The sequence below is a fragment of the Acinonyx jubatus genome, chromosome B3 (genome assembly GCF_027475565.1).
Source record: "Acinonyx jubatus isolate Ajub_Pintada_27869175 chromosome B3, VMU_Ajub_asm_v1.0, whole genome shotgun sequence".
Taxonomy (NCBI): Eukaryota; Metazoa; Chordata; class Mammalia; order Carnivora; family Felidae; genus Acinonyx; species Acinonyx jubatus.
Window position 1 is genome coordinate 131618584 of NC_069386.1, and position 13442 is coordinate 131632025.

Genomic DNA, 13442 nt, shown 5'->3' on the forward strand with positions numbered 1-13442 from the left:
TTTCCTGCTCCCTTGGCCTGACCTCAGAGTGCTGCACGCATTAGCCACCAGCCAGCATTTACTTAGCACCTGCCAGCACCCGACACGTACAGTGGTGGGTGAGGCAGAAGCGTCTCTGCCCTCGTGGTGCTCACATTCCAGAAGGGGAGACAAACCAGGAAAAGGCCAGGTAGCGGTAAGAGACGCGCAGAGAGCTAAAACAGGGCAGCGTGGCAGTGCGCGACTGGGTGGCTACCTGAGACTGGGCGAGCCCCGGAAAGATCTGAGGGAGGAGTATTCTGGCAGCCCACGGAAGGGCCCTGGGGCAGGAACGCAGCTGGCATGCGTGAGGAACAGCAAGAAGGCCGTGTGGCTGGAGCAGCGGGGACAGATGGGAGCATGGTAGTCAGAGAGGCGGGTAAGGGCAGCCACGAACACACTGTGGCAGACTGTGCTCAGGAGTGTGGCTTTCCTTCTCAGAGCACCTGGAAGCCTCTGGAGGGGGCGGGGAGTGTGCAAGCAGGGGGTTGAAGTGATCGGTTGAGGTTTTGTGAAGACCCCTCCCTCCGCCGTGTGGAGAACGAACTTGGGGCTGGAGAGGGCGAGGCAACGGCAGGGATGGTTGGAAGGTCACCGCAGAGGAGTCTGGTGAGGGGTGACGGATGCCAGGACAAGGGGGCAGAGGTGAGAAATAGTGCCGAAGGGGAGAGACGGGCAGAGAGGAAGACACGATTTGGAGGTCAAAGTAAACAAGATTTACTAATGGGTGGGACCGGAGGTGTGGCACACAGAATAACACCCCCCCGCGCCCCAGAGATGACTGTGCCCTAATTGCTGGGACCTGTGAATATGTCACCTTACATGGCAAAAGGGACTCTGCAGATGGGATTAAGTTAATGACCTTGAGACGGGATTATTCCGGATTACCTCGGGGGCACCACCGAGTCCTTGGAAGAGGGAAGTAGGTGGCTCAGAGGAGGAGATGGTGGTGAAAACAGGTATAGTCACAGAGGAAGCTAACCCCTTGCTCTAAAGGTGGAGGCGGGGCATGCGGCAGGGAATGTGGGCAGTCGCAGAGGCCAGGAAGGCAAAAGCATGGATCCTTCCCGAGAGCCTCCAGAAGGAACTCAGCCCCTCTGACACTTGAGGTTAGCCTGAATGAGACCCACTTCCAACCTGTGGCCTCCAGAACAGCCAGAGAACACAGCTGCATTGTTTCAAGCCAGTAAATGTGTAATAATCGGTGACGGCAGCAATAGGAAACGGATGCACGAGGGATGAGGAATGGACGGGGATTAAAGATAAATTCTTTAATCTCAGATATGACACTGCACAGTGGAGTAGACAGTGGTACCGTTTTGCCATTTACTGTAGGGGAGGAGGAATAAGACCAAGAGTTCTGCTTCAACAGACTTAAATAACATTCGATATCCAAGTAGAGACATCAAATCGGTGGATGGAGGTCGGCGTCAAAGCTGGAGGAGAGTGAGTGAGCGAAAGGACCAGGTTAAAGAAACCAGGACTCCCTGTTACAAAAACAGAGATGAGAAGTTTCCAGAAAGAGGGAGTGGCCAAGCGGGTTAAAGGCAGCTGGAATAGGGAAGAAAATAAGAGCACAAACGTAACCACTGGATTTGGCAACAGGGAGGCAACATCGGAGGGTGACCTTGACAGGAAGAGCAGCGGGGTGGGCAGGGACACAAGCTCCAAGAGGGCCGAGGAGACAAAGGTTCCTCGAAGAGGCTTTGCTGAGACAGAGCAGAGAGGCGGGCAGTGAGGAGACAGAGACGTGGGACTGAGGAAGGTTTCTACAGGAGAGTCTTGGGTATCTATGAACCCTTTAGGGCATGATCCAGGAAACAGAGAGAGACAGAGAATTGATCCAGAGGCGAGGAGAAATGCCAGAAGCCATGAAGTCCTGAGGAGGCTCCAACAGGGCGATTGTGAGCAAAGGTGAAGGGGGTGCAGGCCTTGAAAGGAACTGGAGCCTCCACACAGCGACAGGAGGGAAAGTGGACACAGATTCGGTGGTGGGAAACAAGGAGGTTTCCTAACTGCCTCTATTTCCTCGCTAAAATATGAGGCAACGTCATGAGGTAGGAGAGGATGCCATCCAGATAAAAGGCCTAAGAAGGGAAAAGAATGCGTGAGAGCAGGAATACAAACATGCCAGAAGCGTGGCAGTGTCTCCGAGGTCACTTGTCATCAAGTGCAAATGACGCGCAAGTTCCTCCCGCAAAATGCAGCACGCAGGGGCAGGCCGGGAGCTGGGCTTAACCGGGGTAGGGCCACACAGCAGGGCAGAGAAGAGAAGGTCATGTCACCCGGCCCCTCAAAACCCTCCGGGAGCTCCCCTTTCACCTGAAGTGAAAGCCAAAATCCCTGTACCTTACCACCTTGGCTCTGACCTCTGCCCTGTCACTCTCCCCTTCACACCCTGTCTCCAAGGCACACAGTAGGTATTCTTTAAATATTTCTGAAAGGAATGAGTCAATCTCTAGTCTCCCCTTCACAGACAGGACCTAATCAGGTACCTCAGCCCCCCTCAGGCGTGCCTGGCACGTAGCTGGGATATGATTGTTGACCGAGACCCCGGCCTTCCCATTTCCACCTCAGGGCTGCCTCTGTTCCCCCTCCGCCATCTTTGCTTAAATTATGACCCGGTTCAGAGGACCTGGCCATTTGGATCTTGACTGAAAGGCAAAGATGCCATAAGTCAAAGATTAAGGAGCTCAAAGAAGTTGGCAGAAAGCTATATTCTGGGAAACTCTTGGTAGTTAGAGTCCAGGCTTCAAGCCAAAGCCTTCTGCCCGTGTTCACGCACAATGCAGAAGCTGGAGGGACAGGATGAGAGAGTAAAATGTGGGAACAGAAGACAATATTTCCACTGCGCTGGCAGAATAGATAAGTATACTGGTTTAACACACACACGCTCATACACACACACATGCACACACACACACACACACACACGCACACACAAACACTTCCCTAGAAAAACCTAGTCTAAGAAGAGAAAAGGTAACTTGAAAGTCATGATCTTGGAGTTGGTTTGGCCTGTCCCCAGGGCTCAGCAGGGCAGGAAATGACTCTAACAGGGCAGGGGGATGTTATCAGGCCAGCCCAGAAGGCTTGGAAAGGGCTCGCTCAGGAAGCTGGCCCCACACAGACAAGTTAAATGCATACCACACAGAGCCGGCAAGCATCCCCTGAAGATTCAAAGCTCTAATCCTGTCCCTGCCCTCAAAGACTACAGTGTGGGGCCATCAAGTCCAGGCACAGTGGGGTGGAAAGACCACCAGGGACACTCAGAAGACAGGTGAGGTAGGATTTCTCCAAGTGAGAGTCCAGGCAGAAGGAGACGCCAAAACTGGTGTGTGCGGCAGGGCAGAGGTAGGAAGGAGGCTGCCCTGGGCCGCGGGGCAGCTGCAAGGGGCCTGAGGGACCCACCTTCCCAGGCCTCCAGGCCCAAGACTCAGTGGAGAGCAGACTCTCTTGGCCTGGCGGGCCAGAGAAAGGCATTTACTGCAGGTCCCGTGCTCGACATGCCCAGCAATATCACCTCACCGACTCAACACCCCTTACTTGAGAAAACATACTGCTTCTTCTTGGACTCAGAACCTGCAAGGGCCAGAGAAGGCAGTTAGTTACTCAAGGGAGGCAGGCCTCACAGCAAAGGGGCTGAACCAGCCCACAGGTGAAGAGACTGGAGGGACAAGGAGAGGCAGCAGGGAGCCCTGGCCACTCAGCAAGTGTCAACCCTACAGTTGCACAGGAGACACAGGAAGAGAAGGTCATGGGCATTCAGTCAGCCTGAACAGCAGTCCATCAGCCAGAGCTTACCCAGAGCCCCAGGCAGGCGGGGCCATCCAGTCACCTGAGGGACGATACCAAGAGTCTTAGCCTCTCAGGTAGACACTCCCTCCCCAGGACCTCCTCAGCCCTCTTCCTGTCCCACTCCCACTCCCAGCACTGAGCACGTGTGCTATACTAGAACACAGGGTGGGCCTAATGACCACGGCACCCCAGGCCCTCAGGCAGCGGCTGGCACCCAGTACACACTCAGCAGGTTTTGAGGAGGAAATGAATCCGAGTTAACTCCTCAAGGGCAGCAGCTAAGGTGTTCACTGAACAATTAATTGAGTACCTACTGTGTGTCAGACATGTTACTGGTGCTTGAGATATAGCAGAGAACAAAAGAGCGAAACAGCCCTGCCCTCATGGGGCTGACAGCCCAGACAGGGGTCACATTCGTTGTTGCGTCCCCAGTACACATCATGACACCCCCACATCCTATCCCGGCTCATTAAAGTGCAGGAGGGAAGGCTGCAAGGAGAGGGCTGGGGAGTCTGTCAGACCCAGGTCCGCACTGACTAGTTCGGGGACCCAGCTAACAGCGACTGCCGTTCAGCTTTGGGCCTCAGCCACAAGTCAGTACAACAGGACCCCACCCCAACCCCTCCTGCACGGCTCTGCTATCCCTGCTGTCATTGTCACCCTGCCTGCTTCCTCCCCCCTGTAAAGGGCTGAGTATCTGGACCTTTCTAACCTCCTTCCACACACAGTACTCCTGATTCAGGCAGGCTGCTGCAGATGACTGCTGGTGCCTGAAACTGCATTATCTCTTTTACTCCTCAAAACAACCTTTGAGCTAAAGAGGGAGGCTCGGGGAAGCTGAGTAACTCACCCAAGGCGGGACAAGCAGCATCAGAGCCGGGGTCTGAACCCAGGTCTAACAGGACAAAGCCCTGCTTTGCACCGGGTTCCTTTCCTCTTTGCTAAAAACTGCTCCATCTGCTTAACAGGGTGAACTACGGGCCTGCTTGCCCAGGCCTGGGGGGTTCCCGGGACACAGGATTTTCAGTTCTGAAAACCAAGAAAGCGTCAGGCCAACAGGGACATGTTGGTCACCCTAAAGCCACAGCCCTGCCCAAGATCCTCCTCCTGGCACTCTGCCAGGCCCCTCCCACTGTCGTCTCAGCGCACCCTGCCCTCAGCCCCCCAGTAACCCAGCGGCACCCTGAAGCCTGGTAACGTGGTCAGTGCTCTCCTCAGGCTGCAGGCGGGGCACGCTGTCCCCACCACTGGGACAACCGTGTCTAAAATCTGGTCCTGGAACTTGCTGTGCTCCAACCACCTATGCTCGTCAACAATCGTGCTTCCTGAACCCCAACCCCACTATGGCTTCCTGAAGCGGAATTCGGGCCCAGCATGGGAATCTGAGTTGCTAAGCAGCCCCCAGGCGACTCAGCTGCCCAGAGATTACGTGACTACCCTGAGCTGGAAGCTCCTCGTGGCTGGTGACCCCCTCACTCTATTTCTTCAGGTGCAGTCCCCACGCATAGGAGGTACTCATTAAATGCTAAGGATTATGGTTGAGAGCAGGGCTTCCAGACCCGCTTGATCACACAACCCACCTAAGGCTCTATTTAAAGATGCACACGTCGGGGCACCTGAGTGGCTCAGTCAGTTAAGCGACTGACTTCAGCTCAGGTCATGATCCCATGGTTTGTGGGTTTGAGCCCCATGTCAGGCTCTGGGCTGACAGCTCAGAGTCTGGAGCCTGCTTCGGATTCTGTGTCTCCCTGTCTCTCTCTCTCTGCCCCTCCCTTACTTGTGCGCGCTCTTTCTCTCTCTCTCAAAAATAAACAAACGTTAGAAAAAAAATGCAGATGTCCAGCCCCCACCTTGAACCAAGGGAAATCACCACCCCACCGGAGAGGCCTGGGAATCCATGATGTCCAGGCTCCCTTAGTTCAGTGCTACTCAGAATGGGTGGACGGACCAGCAGCACTGGCATCACCCTGGAGCCCTGCCCCAGACCCACTACATCATCAGAATCACTAGGGATGCGGCCCAACAAGCCTACTTGGTGATTCTTTGATCTGACAAGTTTAGAAAACAATTTGTTGGTATAAAGAAAAATGGAACTAGAGTGAGAAGAGGGTTAGAAACCAGCTCAATGAACATCTCCAAACGTCGGTCCACTTATCCCTGAATGAGAATTACGACCCCCGACCCCATTCCTCACACGGTCATTGTGATGCCCAGAGCACGGCACACAGCAAAAGCTCAAGAAATGCTTGTTCGTTCCCTACTCGCACCGTTTTAACACCCAGGGAGTCAGGAAAACTAAGGCTTCAGAGAATCAAGTGAGGTGCACAAGGTCACTCAGAGGGCAAACGCATGCAGATTCTGACTCCAGGTCTAGCCAGCGTCCAAAAGGACCACAAAACGTCTGCTCCGCCTTGCTCTGGCACATCCCCCTCCACCGCACTTGACGAGCAGGGGCAGACACACAGGGCTGTGGCCACACACACTGCTAGGTTTCCTGTGGCTTGTGACTGCCCTCTCTACATTATATGGCATTCATCTGACCCAGCTGCCAAATGCCTGTTCCTTCTTGTCTTGGTAGTTGATGGAGAGGGTTTTGAGAGGTGTCGGAAAACCTCTTCCCTTCTCTTGGCTTCTCAGATGGGAAACACTGGCTTTCACAGAACGCCCTGCAACTCTCCGCCACCTGCCAAGCATGAGGTCACCCAGCGGGGCAGGAATCTACCCAAGTGAGGTCAACGTGCATCAGAAGCAGAGGCCGTTCCTGATGGCGTGCCCGGTGCAAATCCGGCGGGGCAGCTGGGGGTGCCCCGAGTGAGAGAGGAGGTGTACCTGCTGGAGGGCCTTGGGCGGCAAGTAAGGAGCGAACCCAAGTCAGTGTGACTTCAACAACAAGATGTTTATGACCCCACATAGAAGCAAGTCCAGAGAAGAGGACCTCCCGTCGCCTGTTCCAATCGCTCAGAGGCCTCCGCGCGCAAAAGTCCGGGCCCAGTTGGCCGCACAGCACGCCAAGCGGGCTGACAGTTCATCCCAGCAGAACCACAGCCCTCGGTCCCCTAGAAGCTGACCGCCTGGGTGAGGAGACAACACATGTGCCAAGACAGGCCACATGGGGGAGGAGAAACAGCCCTGGACTGGGGGATGGGAGACCGTAAACCCACCACCATGGGCTATTTATATTCTATGCGTCCCTTTGCAGTGACTGCTCGTGTGTTTTGATACAGAAAGAGTGACATGTTTTATTATCAAGTGCTGCCCCGGACCCATTGAGAGGGTCACATACTGGCCAGCATGTGGAAAATTTCCAGTATTTCTGGAAAATTCTACATTCTTAAACATAGCTGGCACCAGTGGTTTCAGAAAAGGGATGCTGAATGTGTATCACCCCTTCCCATGCGGGGTTTCATAAGGGGAAATAATGCTCTTAGTTAGGAAGGAGCACAGCCTCACTTTGAACCAAGCAACTGAACCGGTAAGCCAGAGCTCTGACCCACTCTGCTCTTTTCTGCCACTCACCAGCTGGTGGCTTTGCAGGAGACACCTCTGTGAGCCTGTTTTCTCACCTGTAAAATGGAGAGCCAAAGACTAGATCGATGGCTTTCAAATATGTTTTTAAAAGCACATTAGCTCTTTTTTCAAAGGAAACTTTAGGGAAAAGTATCACTGCTCCGTTGTGTGAGGCCTGCGCACCTGGCCCCCAGGCCCCTAAAGCGTGTTCCCAGAGGGGTTCCTCAACCACGCAGTTTGAAAACTGCTACACAATGGGATCTCTCAGGACCCATCTGGTTCTAACACTGTATGGTTATTTTCTCTGAAGCAAATCCTTCTCTGTGAAGGGAGGACAGCTGGGAGGAACTTGAACCAGACCTTGACAGACGGGTAGGCTTCTGACTGCAGAGAGGACTTCAGAGCAATAGCGTGAGCATGGGGGCAAAGACAGTGAGCAAAGTGAGTGTGAGGGTCCAATAGGCCAAACCAGCCATGGCGGCGGGGGGGGGGGGGGGGGGTGCGGAGGAGACAGGGATGGGGGTGAACTCAGGTAATGGGAGGACACACCGGGAAAGGCTGGCTTACCAAGCAGATCAACATCAGGAATCCTCAGAGCCTGAAATCCCTACAAGTCGGAGGCCAGGGAGAAGCTGAGCAGTCCCAGCCCCACTGTGTGCAGCCACAAGGTCATGGTCCTTCTGCCCTCTCACAGCAACCATGAGCCTGAGCCCCGGTGCTTATCTCAGAGCTATCAATATATTATTGTCAAATAAGTGAACCTTTGAATCCAAAAATCAGGACGTATGGTCTGCCACAAAGGTGCGTCCTTCAGAGGACAGACAACAGGACAGAGTACGTGAAAGCAGGATGGACGCCCTAGGAAGGCCGAGATGAAGTGTCATCAAGGTCTGACTCGTGTCCTTCCCCACTGTCCGGGAATAGTCTGACGTCCTGGGAACCTCCAAAGAAGCCATTGCAAACCACAGTGACACCTTCCCACCCCACAGCAGACTCTCGGTTAAACCTCAGCCTTACTTCCAAAGAAGCCCCTGGTCCAGCAGGAAAGGCTCCAGAGGCCTGAGACTCAGCCCAGCTCCAGAGTGGAAAGCCACCGTGCTGGGGGCACTGATGCCATGGGGAATATCAGTTATTGGCAAATGCAAGAACTTCACTCCCACTCAATGGTCTGCATACATTTTGAACCAAACTTTGCGCCAGAAATATTCTTTGTTTCAGGCACCATTTCCCTACCTGCCCATCACCAAGAGGTACTTAAAGGGTCTCAAAATCAGACTTAATCAGAACGGTGATGATCCCTTAAAGGAGAAACCACCATTTGGGGCCGAACTGTTGTAAGTGAGCTCAGCAACTGAGCTCACCTAAGATTAGCAGACAGGGAAAGGAAGGAAAAACAGACACTGCTTCAGAAAGGGGGTGGCTGTCTGTTGGGGCTGGCACAGGCTCCAAAATGCCTCTTTCTGTGCCTGAAATATGCGAGAGTCTCCACCGGGCACAAGCTCAAGTGTGTCATTTCTAGGCCTCCCATTCTTCTTCCCAGCCAGGTGATATCCAGGACATGGCCTGCCTTGTCCAGGGTTATACTGCGTCAGGTGGAGAGAGTAAACAGTGGTGTTTTGCATGTAGCAAGCTTTGCCTTTCTCACCCCATTTCTTCCTCACCGCCACCCTGGGGGAGTAGGATTATCAACCATATCACACCGATGAAGAAACACAGCCTCCGAGCGATTAACTAACTGGCTCAGGGTCACCCAGCCAGCTACAGGTAGAGACTGGATGGAAGCCCAGGTGCCAGACCACTGCACTTTGTCACACAGCAGTGAACTCACCATGGGGAGGCTAAAGGGTGGCATTCTGGAGACAGAAGGCAGCTGGGACTGTCCTCCTAGGGCCAGGACCGACCTACGAGCCAACAGGGAGCTGATGTGCTGTTCTCCGTCTTTACCCCCTCACCCCCCCAGGCTGCCACCTCAGCTCCAGGCCACCGCACCTCAGAACTCCCTGTACCCACAAATCTCCTGGATACCTTGTTAAGATGCAGATTCTGACCTTGCAGGGGTGGGGTGGGGCCTGAGAGTCCATTCCTCACGCGCTCCCACACGATGCCCAAGCTGCTAGTTCGCAGCAAGAATCTAGACTTGAGTCGAATTTTCTCCCACCTCAAACCCGCCCCCCCTTAACTTGTTTGGTCACTGTCCTGCTGAACACACAGGGGCCTGGCATATCCCTGCCACACATTGTGTGTTTTTGAGATGGAGTGGTTAAAATGGTACCCACAGGGGGGCATGAGGCAGAAAATGGATTTCTGGGGTCTGTTTTCAGCTTGGCATTTGCCCTTTTCTTCCTTATCCACCTCTTGGCAAAATGTCTAAACCAATTTATCTCAGAGGAGTCAGGCTGGAGCAGCGTGCTCTGAAAGTGTCTACTATTTCAAGCCCACAGCCATGCTCCCGTCCCAGAAGAAGCAAAAGCTGCTGAGTAGGAAGTCCTCTGCAGGCAGGTCTCCTCCACTCGGAAACCTCCCTTGGCTCCCACCTCATTCAGAGAGAAGCCAAAGCCTTCACCGTGACCTCCAAGCCTCAGGTGATCTGGCCCAGCCACCCCTCTGCCCTCATCAGGCCTCTGCCCTTGAGGTCCCCTCCCTGGAACATGCTTGGCCACAGCCTCAGGTCCTATCTCAAATGCTGCCTTCCCGGTGAGGCCCTCCCTGGCCACATATTAGTATCCTCTGTGCCCCCCAACCACCCCTCTCTCAAAGCACTGCTGCCTCTTCCCCTCTTGAGCCCCCTCTGATACCACTTACGACCATCTGGCAACCTGCAAATTTTACTGAGTGATTTTTATTTACATCCCCTTGCCCCTTCCCCACCAGAATGTGGACTTCACAAAGGCAGGGACATTTGTCACTTTTGTCTGTTTTGTTCACTGGTATATCCCCAGTGCCTAAAGCAGTGAGTAGCAAGTACTCGATATTTATGGAACGGATGAATGAACGAACAAATGAATGAACGAATGAAGGGCCTACATGTTAAGATGTCAGACTCTGCGAGTAGCCCTGGGAGTCATTAGTTCCTGTGATCCCCGTAACAATCCCTGCAAACTCAGTGTTCAGCTCCCCTTCTAAGGTGAGGAGACTGAGGCTCTGCGTGGTTAAGTGATTTGGCCAAGGACATAGAGTCAGGCTCAGGCACTGGTCTGCCTCATTCCAAAGACTGTGTTCTGTTATGCCTGTGGCTGCCTTCAAAGTGTCTTACTATGAAAAACATGACATTAACTCGCTTTCCTTATTCCAAGCAGCAAATGCTTTAGCCAAAGGATTTTGCCAAATCTGCCCAGAACTTGAGGTCCAGTGCACCCAAAAGGATCTAAGGGGGAGCTGGTGCCCTCAAACCCAGAAGGAAGTCCCACCGCCAGCCAAAGGAAGCCCCCAGCAGCCAAAAGGAGGGAAGGACCCTCCTTCAACATTTCTCTGAACCCTGAAGAAGAGCCACAATAATTCTGGTTTTGTTTCATCTCTTTCCTTGCTGTGTATTTTTACATTCCTGAGCAATCTCTTTGACCTTTTTAAGGCTGGGTGGGTGACCTTTTGCCATCAACGACTGCTACAAGGTAGGTGGGTTCTGGGGCAGAAATCTGCCTCTCATGAGCTTCCCAAAAGCAAACACACACACAGACCCACGGACTGCAGTGCCCCACACAACCCACTCCCCCAAAAGCCCCATAATGACTGAGGCTCAGGCCCCAGGGACCAGTCCCTGAGAAGGAAGCCAAGCCTTGGGAGGCTGTGAAGGTAAGATGGGTCCATACCACCAAAAGCCCATCTATTCGAAAGACCACCATAGTTTGAGTCGCCTCTCCCCCACTCATCACTCTCAATCGCCTTTCCTCGTCTGTTTTCTTTGAATCACCTCCCACTGGGGCACCTGGGTGGCTCAGTTGGTTAGGCGACCGACTTCAGCCCAGGTCATGATCTCGCAGTTTGTGAGTTCAAGCCCGTGTCAGGCTCTGTGCTGATAGCTCAAAGCCTGGAGCCTGCTTTGGATTCTGTGTCTCCCCCTCTCTCTGCCCCTCCCCTGCTCATGCTCTGTGTCTCTCTGTCTCTCAATAATAAATAAACGTTAAAAAAAAATTTTTAAATAAAATAAATCACCTCTCACTATCTGAAGCTAACCTATATATTGATTTCTGTATTTGCTATCCTATCTCCTCAGAAAAGTTTAAGTACACGAGGGTAGGAGCTTGGTTAGTGCTGTTCACTTCTGTTCCGTTCCTGGCACAGGTGGGCACGCAAATATCGGCGCAATGAGTGAGTAAACAAAGCAGAAAACAGGTAGGTTCTGAAGAAGAGAATCAGGAGGGGCTCACAAATGAACCCATGTAACCCTAACATCAACCTGCCCTGAAGGTATTTTATGCCTACCCAGCCAGGAAGTGACAAAGTAGACCCAGGACTGTCCAAACTCCAAGGAACAAATGAGACCTTGCTGCAGGTAACGAGAGGAGAAGCAGGAGGAGAAGCCGGTGAACCTTAAAGGAAGGGCAAGGTCAAGCTGCCATTGGGGCCCACGGGACCAAATACCATTGTTGTCAAGGGAGGACTTAGAGAAGAGTCAACACTTTCCAAGCTGAGTCCAGGTAGATCTATGCTTCCTCCATGCCCCTGGGGCAGTCATGGTACCCGCGTCCTTCCAGGAAATATCTGCCCAAAGCAGGGTACCACAGTTGAGAGTGTGCAAAACCAAGTTCTTATTTCAAGGCACTAATACCGTAAAAGGCACAGTCATAAACCATTCTTGAAGAAGACACGTGACATCCCTTTCCATTTCTGGGTAGTTTGAGGTTAGAGGGTTGAAAATAGTGTGATGTCTTTTCTTAGAGCAGTGCCATTCATTCATTCATTCATTCATTCATTCATTCATTCATTTGTTCAGCCACCATTTGCTCACAGAGCCTCAGGCTGCCAGAGATGATATAAAACACAAAACCTCTGCCCTCTCACCAGTCCACTGGTGTCCTTGGTTTTTGGCGGGTACTAAAGGACCAGCAAATATTAACGATACTTGCTTCCAAAACAAATAAGGCCACGTGGAGCTGCGCTCTGAAATGGGATTTTGGATGCAATTTTGATTCGATTGGGTACAAGAACCAATTCACTCAACGGGGCCATAGACTAACTCCAAGCACCAGGTTCCTACTCAGTGGCTCCCTTAGGCCCCTTCCTCCTCCGGGCACCGAGCCCCTTGCCCATCCAACCCCATTCCTCCACAACATTCCCACCTCTCTCTACAATATTCTCTCTCTGACTCTCTTGACTCTACTTCCCCAAACCCGACCTCCCTAGGTCCACAGCTTTGACATTCTACTCTCTGAACCCCAGGACACACATCTCCCCTGCCTTCCCCAACCACCCCCGACACACACCCCAAGTCTGAGCTTCTCCCTGGAGCCCCTTGAACGTCATGTGTTTACAAACCCTATTTCCCAGGGGTCTCTGTTCGACACCCCCCTGGGTACAGCATACACGCACACACTGTAATCCCCTGCACGCTGCACGCTGCACGGGCCGGGCCGTGCCCGGGGGAGCACCCTCCCCCATCGCCTCCAACTTCTTACAACCCCAAGGCCGACCCGGCCCCTGGGACCCCGGTGCAGCAGGCGGCTCCTGGAGCCCCCCGACGCGCGCACCCCACAGGAGCCCGCCAGCACGCCGGAACTCCGGGACGCCGGGCACGGCCCCCGCCCGCCGGACGCCCCCACCGCGTGACGCCCGGGCTGCCCAGGCCCCGGCCCCGCGCACCTCGCCGGCGCGGCGCCCGCGATCCGGCCGCGCCCCTGCCCGCGCCCCTACGCGCCTCCGGGGCCCGGCCCGGCCCGGCCCAGCGGAGAGCGCGGCGCCCCCCTGCAGCCCAGGCCGGCGCGCCCGGTGCCTACCGTTGGCGATGAGCTTGGCCGACAGCTGCTTGACGAGCTCGGGGATCCGCTCCCACTGGCACTCGGAGCGGCAGCGCTCGATCTCCGTCTCCAGCCGCGAGCCCGCCTTCCTGGTCGCCATCGCGGCCTGGCCGGGCCCGGCCCGCCCGCCCGCAGGCCCCGCAGGCCCCGCCGCCGCCGCCGCCCGGG

The 13442-nt window shown here is 54.2% G+C and overlaps 1 protein-coding gene across 4 annotated transcripts in view; it reads right to left on the reverse strand.

The window, feature by feature from the left end:
* TTC7B (tetratricopeptide repeat domain 7B) overlaps positions 1 to 13442 on the reverse strand; it is a 253767-nt gene extending 240325 nt beyond the window's left edge. For 3 of the 4 annotated variants that reach the window (XM_053224828.1, XM_053224827.1, XM_053224826.1), the window contains exon 1: positions 13254 to 13441. In XM_053224828.1, the coding sequence (XP_053080803.1) occupies positions 13254 to 13374 (121 nt within the window). In that variant the 5' untranslated portion in view covers positions 13375 to 13441. Of the gene's footprint in view, positions 1 to 13253 lie in introns of all 4 variants that reach the window. The other variant, XM_053224825.1, reaches the window with a different exon arrangement.